Source organism: Drosophila biarmipes, chromosome X (genome assembly GCF_025231255.1).
Source record: "Drosophila biarmipes strain raj3 chromosome X, RU_DBia_V1.1, whole genome shotgun sequence".
NCBI lineage: Eukaryota > Metazoa > Arthropoda > Insecta > Diptera > Drosophilidae > Drosophila > Drosophila biarmipes.
The window spans coordinates 7,627,514-7,637,664 of NC_066611.1; the positions used below are offsets into that span (position 1 = coordinate 7,627,514).

The following is a 10,151-nucleotide window of genomic DNA, read 5'->3' on the forward strand; positions in this document are numbered from 1 at the left end:
TGTCGTGCGTGTGTGAGCATATGTGGGTGTTTGAGCAGGGCTGAAACCGTACGTGGTTGTGTGTGTGTGTGTGTGTGCTGGAAAAGCTGACGGTGGGCGTGGTTGACCCGCCCCCAGGCTGACCGTGAGAGGAAGGGGAAGGGGAAAGTCGGCGGGGAGTTTGCTTTGAGTTACGGCCTCCGCCGCTCGCAAAAGGCACTCACACAAGTAAACAAACAGGCGAACACAGATACACACACAGATACACACCCACACACTGGCACAGCACTTTCATTTACACAAACAGTATTCAGATTTTAGCAAAGGGTTCTATCGAGGGGCGGGAAAGAAAAACATAATAAATAGAACCGGCAGCCGCATTTATTTTTCAATTTATGCGCCCAGGGATAATGATAAATTCGTTAGCTCTGCCGCATAAATTCACCTCGAGCCGAAGCCGCCCGTCTTAAATTAGATGTTAAATTTTCAACTAATAAATCAATATTTCAATTATTTATACAAATTGGGTATGTTCCTGAGTTTTCCCCCCTATGATGATCGATTACCGCCCGACGCTCGGTGTTGTTTTGGGGTCTGGAACACTGGGTTCTTGCATTGGGGGTTGCTCTCACAATTTCGGGGACTGATTGCTTGGGGTTTTCACTTTTTTTGGAGGGGGCTTATGTGATTATGATTATGATGTGCGGTGGCCTGACAGGGGAATATGCAATCTATGCGAAAGCAAATTACTTTCAAATTAGTTTCCACAGGTGCGGCGAAACGAGTTGGAGTGGTGAGTAGCTCACAGATGAATCCCTCATTCGTGAGTAAATACGGGTGACACGTCTCCGGCTTTTACCACAAAGTTGGTACAAACATAATTCAGTCATTACTGTTTAATGAGTAACAAACTTGTTATTGATATAATATTTAAAATAGTATTTTTTAGAGCATTTTTCGAAAATATGTGATTCACAAAACATACTGACCCCTTGCAAAATATGAAAAAAAATTTAAAAAATTAAATATTTATTTAAATGATGGAGATCGTAAGCAGAGGTCCCCAGAAGTCCTGCCCAAAACAATCGGTCTTTTCGCTGTACGCCTTGATTTGGCTAAACTACGATCAAAAAACCACTAAAAAAGGAGCATTTTTCGCCAAAATCGAGATCCCAAAAAATCCTGATGGACTCCTTGCAAAAAATGTTAAAAAAATTTTTATTTATTTATTTGATGGGAATCGTTAGCAAAGGTCGTCAGCTTCTCAAAACAGTCAGTATTTTCGCTGCACGCCTTGATTTGGCTAAGCAACGGTTGAAAACCCGCGACAAAAAGCAGTACTTACTACCACATTTTGCATCTTATTTTTCGGCCCTTGCTTGGGCTGCGGAAAGTCAAACCTCGCTGAGCTCCTTGTTTAATTTCCAATCTATTGGCTTTCAAGCCTGGAAGTGAAAAAGGAGAAACACAAAGCTCCCCTCCGACGATCTATCAACCAGCTTATGGCGTTACGTGTGTCAAACTGAAGGGAAGAAGCAGCAAGGCGGACGTTTTTGCCATAACTTAAACGGAGGTTCTAATGGCACCCTAATGAAAACTTCATCGTTTTGTCAGATTCTCGAAAACAATTTGCATAAGGACGGGGCACGCAAACAGCCATAAATCATTTAGCACTAAGACCCCTGGCCAGCAGCAGACTGTCCCCGTCCCACTCCACCACATCGCAGTCCTCTGCTGCAGATAGGCCGTCTCTTTCTGGGGCTCGTTGTCTCTCTCTTTCTACGGCTGTCTCGAGGCTGCCGGCTCCATTGTGCTTTTAATTCCAATTTTAATTTCACACCAAAACTTTGGTCCTTGGCTGGAACTCCTTGGACCAGGACTATTCCGCCTTCTGACAGAAGAGTCCCTCGCAACATACCTCCCTCTGCCCCGCCACCCCTCGACTTTTCCCTGGGAAAACCCATGCCTGTTGTTGCAATTTTCTTTTGAAACTTTTCCCTTGTCCATGTCGTGTTGTGTTGTGTCGTTCCGATTGCGGTGAATGATAATGAACGCAACTGGACCATTGTTTGCAGGGGAATTTCATTTCGATGCCCCTGCTACTAAGCATTTATCCCTTGAATTTCCCCAAAAATACCAAAAAGGTCCAATTAAAGACCCCAAGGATGTGGCCAGGTGGTCAAATAAAACCGCTCGCACTCCGCTCGATAATTAAGGACAAAAAACATGTAATGAATCCTTTGCGGCCTCAGTTGATGTTTTCCCGATTTCGACCAGGGAGGTCCAAAATGAAATCAATTCGGCGAACCATTCGAGGTCGAGCTGGGTGAAATGAAACCGTGTTGGTTGCGATTTTATAATAACTGAAAGATTTGCTTGGAGTTCAATGCACCAAACGTTTGCAGTGCACTTTTATTTATCTATCAAAATGATTTTTTGTAATGTGGAGAACCTTTAAGTAGAAATAAAAATCAGAATATATTATGCTTTTAAAGTTTACTTTTATTTTAAAAGAGATAAATGGTTTTGTATCTGATTTTAAAGACTACATATGTTATGTACTTATATTTAATTATTAAATTAACTGGCAATTGAACGATTACGTAAAAAAATAAACAATTAAAGAATAAATAACTTTAAGCACTTACATTTAATTTTAAAGGAAATCTCTGATGCGGATTTTTTTTTAAAGAATTTAAAAATATTTATTAATTATACTTGCATACATCTAATATGCTGAAAATTGCAATACTTACTTATTTCATGTCTCTTTTATTATAAAAATTTTTTTATTTTTAATTGTTTTTATTTTTTATTAGTAGATATAGCACAGCTTCTTTTAAATACCCAGAACTTTTCATTCTGTTTTCTAATTATGCCCAAGTAGCTGGGCTTATCCAATCGAACGCAATGTATTCAATTAACTCGAAATGTAAATAGCTAGCCCTCCCAGCGGAGCTACCGCCGAAGCCGCGCCCTGGCTCGAAATTCAATTTTAAAGTGGTCCTGGGGGCCAGGGGAAGATACGAGATTTTGGGCTCAAAGGGGGCTCTAAACCGATGCCGGAAACGGAATAGGAATCGGAATCGGCGGTCTTAAGTGCGATTAGGCAATTAAATGTGAAACGGAACGCTAGCGTATTTGGTTAGCGCAATTCATTGGCGTTCGTTTTTCCCCTTTTTCCCCGCTTTCCACCGCCCAGTCGCCCTGTCGCCCAGCTGCTCTGTCAACACTTTGTTTGCCATCCTGGCATTATAATAATATATAAATATAATGGCAGTAAATTCTGGCTTGCACACGCACACTGGCACAAAGGGCGGCTCACAGATTCACTGGCAGCCATCTTGGCGTCTGTCTTACAACGGTAACCAAGTCAACTGAGTCCGTGTGCAAGTGTGTGTGTGTGGCGAGCGGAAGTGCGGCATATTTTCCGCTTAAAACGCCACAGTGTGCTCCACATTGTGTGCTTTGCGGGGGGAAGCGCTGGGCCACAGCCACAAAAGAAGGAGTCACAATTTATTCGCATATCTTTTATTATTTTTCTCTTTATTGTCCCGGGCATAAAGCTCATGTGAACCGTCGCACACCTTGGTAAAGCGGCGAGGATTGCACAAGTCGCAGCAATTAAATGCTTTAAATTAATGTTGAACTAAAGTTACGACGGCCAATAACCATATTCGGATACGGTCTGTGGCGCATTTGCGACCAGATTGCGGCATCTTAAGGGGCTCTAATTAATTCAAACTAATATTTGCTGAGCTTTAAAAGGAGAATAAGGTGGAGTGCACAATTTAATGGCGCTAAAATATGTATTTAATGTTTTTAAAGTGCTAAGATATATTACAACTAATTTAATGGTACTGAAATATTTTAAAGATTTTTAATTTATTTATTTTTAATATATTTGAAGAGTTTAAATTAACTCAAACTAATATTTGCTTAGATTTAACAGAAAATATTGTGGAGTGGAGAGTTTTATGGTACTAAAATATATATGTAATATTTTTAAAGTGCTTAAATTTATTAAAGCTATTTTTATGGTTCTAAAATATATTTTTAATATTTTTTAAGTGCTTAAATGTATTCTAACAAATTTTAGGTTAATAAAATATATTTTAAATCTGTTAGGAATACATATTTATTTTATTTACAATAATTCAATATAAAATGTTTTATTATCCATATTAAAAAAAGAATGTTCCTGGCTATTTATACATATTTTACCTAATGAAATAAATTTGCAACTATAAGTTTCCACAGTGAGAAAAATTAAGTAGATTTAAACTAAAATGTACATTAATTCATATGCATTCCTGGTAAATATATATAGTTAATGGGAGGATTAATAAAAATAAAATTTAGTAATTTACAAAAATGATATATTTAATAGGCCAATAGAGTTTAAAACAAGTATTTAACATGCAATTATGGAATAATCGTGTACTAAATATTTCGTATCTAAAAGTTAATTCTGGGAGCATATTGCAGAGTGTGCAATTTCCTGAGCTGCTGCTTTTCCTGCCAACTCCTTGGACAGGGTTTCAGTTGATGTTTCCATTCCTGCCAGAGGATTATATTGGTCCTGTGATTAATAAGTTGGCCAGTTGCCATTTGTATCAAATCGCCGGATGAAGGGGAATTTATAAACAGGCAGCTGCTGCATTCCTGTGTCCGTCGGCCTGTTTCATTTTAAGCCGCCTGCAAGAAGAGTCCTGGAAATGTCCTGCGTCAAAGGAGCTGCAACACCTTTGGGGCCAATTCACCTGCAGCCTTTGCATCGGGCTTCTCGGCAAGGAATTCATCTCGTATTTCGGAATCGGATCCAGGAATCCAGTGAATGCTGACTTCTAATAAGCAAAACGTGCCACAGCCCTCAAAAAATGCCGTACATGAGCACAGGCGAGCGCATATTATGAATTTCTGGAAACTGAAAGCCAGGTACGTTGGCCAATTAGGAATGGGTTAGGCTAGGCGTAGCAACCAGTTCCAAAACAAAAAAGGGCCACATGTACTTGGAAATTAAAACCACATTGCATTAAATCTTCAATTAATATGTATTTTTGCAAAAATAATTTTCACTAATATATTTTATAATTTATTTGCTGAGCCTAGAAAATTAAATTAAATACCACACAAATCAATTGAATTTTAGTCAAACAACTTAAAACTTAAAAAGGTAAATCAAAATACTTTTTGTCCCTTTTAAATAAATAGTAATTTAATTAAATTTTTGAATTTTTCTAGTAAACTCTTAGAAATTGAAACTTGTTTTAAAATTGCGGAAAATATTCATAAACTGCGCAAGCAATCTATTTTGCATAAAAAGCGGCCAATATGTGTAAAATGCAAAATGTAGCACTTTATCTGCTCCTCTGTCCTGTGTTTTCTGAGAAAACTTTTGCGACCGACTAACTTAGTTTGGGCCGAAATGAAATTAATTACGACCCTTGCCGTGACTGTCGATGCAGTTGTTTTGGTGTCCACTTCCTGTTTTTGCCCATGACAGAGTGTTCAATTAGTGCCTTCTGGCGAAACGTTGACCGTGGCTTTCACCCGCTGTGGTCGAAGGACCTCCCTGCATTAGAATTTCTCTGCAAATTTATTTGGTTTGGAAGCCCAATTATGTTGTGTTAAGCAAAATACATTTCGAACTTGCTAGCTATTACAATTTTTTTAATAAGTTAAGAATTGGGAGTATGGAAAGAATTTATTAAAATGATTTAGATATCCAAGAAGATTTTTTTTAATCAGGATATAAATAAAGAAAATATGAATTGCAAAGTTTTTAAAAACAGTTTAATTTTTTAAAAGTTTTTGGTGAATTTTAAAAAGCTTTAATTACAAAAACTACATTTTTCAAATCACTTTTTTTAAGCCTCATTCACCAATTTTTAAATATATTTTTGTTAATATACAGTAGTGAACATAAGTAAATTATCCAAATTTATTCAAAGGCATTTATATTTCTTAGAGCCTTTAGTGACTTTTTAAAGACTAGGAATGCCAAAAACTATATATAATAAAATCATTTTTTAAACCTGATTAACCCATATTTTGAACTCTAATTTTATGAAATATTTTATATAAAGAATGGACAAATTAATAATGTATTAACACACTTCTTTAATATTTTGCAACCCCCTATTTAAATTGGTAGACATTTTACAAAGACAATTCTGAGCTGCATTGCCAACTAAAATGCCTAAATCCAAAGTTATTTATTGCTTAATTGACAACTGAAACTTTGAGTTCTCCAATTATTTGTGCACTTTGAACTAGTATGGCTAGCCGGCAGCCGTTTGGCAGGTTTGCCTCCTATTGATCGGCTTAAAAGGGCTTGAAGGCTGCAACTCGATTTCCCCCTGTGACATTGGAATTTGATCAGCGAGTTAATTATTTGTCTTGTGTCGGTGGACATGACCGCACGACATGGTGCGCTTTGCCATTGTCCTGGTGCCAGTCAAAAGAGCATCCAATTTCCATTGTGCGTTTGCCATTTATGTGCATCACAATGCAGCCAATAATTTGATTAGTGCAGCCGGGAAATTCCGCGAATCTCACATGCGCTGGGAATAGTTTAAAAGAGTGAAAAATCTTGTGAACTCTAAGGGTATTTTTTCTGAAAATGTTCGTTGAACTTTATTACAAATTTTTAATTAATAATAACGATTAGGGATGTTGTTTAAAATAATTTTCCATATTATTTCAGTTTAGTTTTTAATTCAATGATATATCTCTTAGCTAATTCGTTAAATGAGCTGAGGAGCTACTAATAAGGGCAGTCCGAGAAATGATAAAAATAAACAATTTTATTTAGTAAATAAACAATAAAAAAGAACCAAAAGTATGTATAAAATACTAAGAATAGTAAAGTCAAAATTATTATCTAATAAAGTAAGAAATTCACAATGTAATAAATCATTACTAAAGATTCATACTTTAAAAACTGAAGAAAGTTTGAAAATACTAAACATTGTTAATTTAAACTTGCTAAATATAAAAATTAAATACAGTCACAATATACTAAGACCTAAATAGGTAAACTTAGTTATTTATTTATAATTTTAATATTTATAAATTTCACTTTACAGGAATATTTTAATTTTCGAAACCGAAGCAGATCCAACACGAGGTAACATAATACAATGAAATGAAATTAGGCAACGCCTCCTGTCAGAGCCAATCAAGGTGCATATTGTTCGATCAAATGCAATGTAAAAAGAGTGCCACAACTCGTTAATTAACGACAAAAATGTAATTTATGGAACAACATTAAAAACAAGTTTCAAGTATCCATGTGTGAACTAATGTGTGGGCAAAAAAATGCCTGGTAAATTGTGGCACATAATTAGTTGGGGTTTTAATTAAAATGCCAAATGCTGAGAGCAGAAAAAATAATTTCCAAGTGAAATTAAAATCCAAATTTGTCAGCTCATTAATTTCAGCTAAGCCCAAAAAGGGGTGGATATTGATATAAATAATTTGCAGCAACTACTATGCACCAATTGCGGATTGTATATGGGCAAGTGCAAAGTCATGCAGACAGCATAATTAGCAGGTTTTAGGTATTAATTCCCTAAAATCACTTAATGGTATGCCGTAGATGTGTATCAATCGAAAAATACAATGAAAAACAATTAAACTTGCTAATTGGCAATTGCAGGAGGCTTACTAAAATATTCTGACATTTAAAACCATTTTCGTTGTATGTTATTCAACATTTTTTTCAAGAAGGAAACAATTGTTGGTATACAATTATATACAGTATATATACAGTATTTTAAAAATATTATTAATACAAAAATATTATTGATACAAAAATCTTAAGTTTGATAAATATATTTAATTGTAGTTTAAGTAAGTTACTTATAAATAACTGATTAGGAAACTCTAAAAGCTGTATGTATATGTATAATTGATCAATTGGTATTGCTAAATTACTAAAAGATTAAAATAAAAATATAAATTTATAGAAATAGAATTAAAATAAAAAATACCTAATGATTCAGAAACTTTAAAAGGTAGGTTAGACATTAAGAAAATGTATAATTGGTTTTAATGGATATAAATAAAAAACATTAAAATTCACAGAAATAGAATCAAACTAAAAAAAAAGATATAGTGGTTAGATAGTAGTTAAATAGTTGGGTTAAATATTTAAGAAATTAATATTTTGTCAATACCAATTAATATCAAATTAAATAAATAAATATTTAAAATAAGAAGAGAAATAAATATAAGACAAACTTCACAGAAATGTAAATAAATATAAATTGTTAAATTAGACAGCTCTTTTTTTATTTAGCAAATTTCTAGTAAATGACTGGCTTTTTTTAATGCTGAGCCCAGAAACCCTGATATATGTAACAAAAAATTTAATAACTAAACAATTAAAATAAATGCAAAAAAAAAGAAACAAATGTAAATACAAATTGTGAAATTATGCAGATAAAATTACAGAGCTTGTTATTTTATTTCACACATTTCCCGTAAAGCACGCCTTGAGATGTCTGCTCAATGAGGCACAACTACCTCACCCAGCTGCCATTTCAATTACTTGCTTCCTTTTTGATCGGTTTTCCCAAAATTCCAGTGGAAAAGGATGTCCCGCCAGCAGAAGAGCATCAATGTGTATGTGCCGCCGGTCAGCAGTTTTCCGGAGCCCAGTTTGCTGGGCGGCTACGATCTGCAGGATCGCATGGAGCTGCCCAAGCCGGCGGAGGTCCTCGAGGATGTGCCCGAGGACAGGGAGCCGCACTTCCTCTACGTCATCGACAGCCGGGGCAGGCTCTTGGAGCACATCCGGTACTACGGCGACGACTACCGGATGGCCCTGCGGGAGGCCTTCGCAGCGAAGCTGCTCGACCATCCCAGTAGTTCACCTGATTTTGGAATGGCAACCGGAGCCAATCGAGAACTGCAGACCGAGGAACCCAGCCAGTTTCACCAATAAATAATTGAGTGCTGCAATTAAGCCACTTCTCTGCTCAACTGGTTGGGATTGAATTCCCGGCACATTTGGCCACGATTATATTTACGAATTAAATTTACGAATAAATCAGACAATTATCAAATATAATGTTTTAAGCGTTTCACTGCAGGTATGTTACCTTTTTTGTAGCCACATCAAATGATTGGCGTTTTATAGCATTGAAATCAGTTATTCCCCGGCGAGCAAACAAATAAAACGTGAAAACAATGCCATTTTTTCAACCAAGCAACCATACGAAATTGTATTGAAACTTAAAACAAGGGGCTTTGCTTTAGGTCGATTACGGCCATGATTCATTTCGGTTTCGGACTTTTTGTTAAAGCACCATTGGGCACATTGTTTGCCAGGCACGCAGTGCAACTCGTTTCGAGTCATACATATTTGTACAACAGATGAACCACTTCAACGAGCCTTTTCCCCCCTATTTCACTCGCATGAAGGGCCGATAAAAATATTTGTATTTACTTTCTGGTCACAATTTGTGAAAAACGAGTTCGTTTGGATTTTTTGCCCTGCTGCTGAAAGTTGAAAGTTGAAAAATGAAATGTGGAAAACGAATTACATTTGCATTTCCGTATGTGCGGGGCATGCGGATGGGATCTGCATCTGTTTTTGCATCCGCATCTGCAACTGCATCTGCATCTGCAACTGCATCTGCACCTGCCAACGAATCTTTATCTGCATCCGAAGGTATTTGCGTGAGTTACTTCCTTGCATAATGCGGTTTTTATGGCCTGAGGTTTAAATGCGTTGCTGATTCTCACTAGAAGTATGTTAAGCCCGGTTTTTCACAACCGAAAGATAAATGTTGCTGGCAAGTAGATGAGTGAAAATGTACAGAGTGTAGAGTGAAGCTAGTAGGGATAAAGCTTATATCTTCGGTTATTTTATGGAAAAAATTGACTTAAAATTTAAAATATACAATAACACATTTTAATTAATTAATTTGCAAATATTAAGCCCAGAAGATTAATTGAAATGTAAACAAGTGTAATTTAAATTCTTTAAATAATATAATATCTGCATTTAAACTATTTAGTAGGTATTTATAACCTATTATCTGCAGTTATTTGAGGCTAAAAATAGACTTTAAGTATAAACTATACAATAATACACTTTTAATATTCAGTTGCTAATTTAATGTCCAGAAAATTAATTTCAATGTAAGAATGTAGCCTGT

The 10,151-nt window shown here is 35.8% G+C and overlaps 1 protein-coding gene across 1 annotated transcript; it reads left to right on the forward strand.

Annotated features, from left to right (window-relative positions):
- The first annotated feature begins 8,466 nt into the window (after positions 1–8,466).
- Positions 8,467–9,058, forward strand: LOC108030323 (uncharacterized). Its single transcript, XM_017103217.3, has one exon. It carries the CDS (start codon positions 8,582–8,584, stop codon positions 8,930–8,932), a length of 351 nt encoding a protein of 116 aa, XP_016958706.1. The 5' UTR covers positions 8,467–8,581; the 3' UTR covers positions 8,933–9,058.
- Positions 9,059–10,151: the final 1,093 nt, after the last annotated feature.

What these genes read in the sequence shown, in the direction of transcription:
- LOC108030323 (XM_017103217.3), top strand. Translation starts at nt 8,582, where the DNA reads ATGTCCCGCCAGCAGAAGAGCATCAATGTGTATGTGCCGCCGGTCAGC.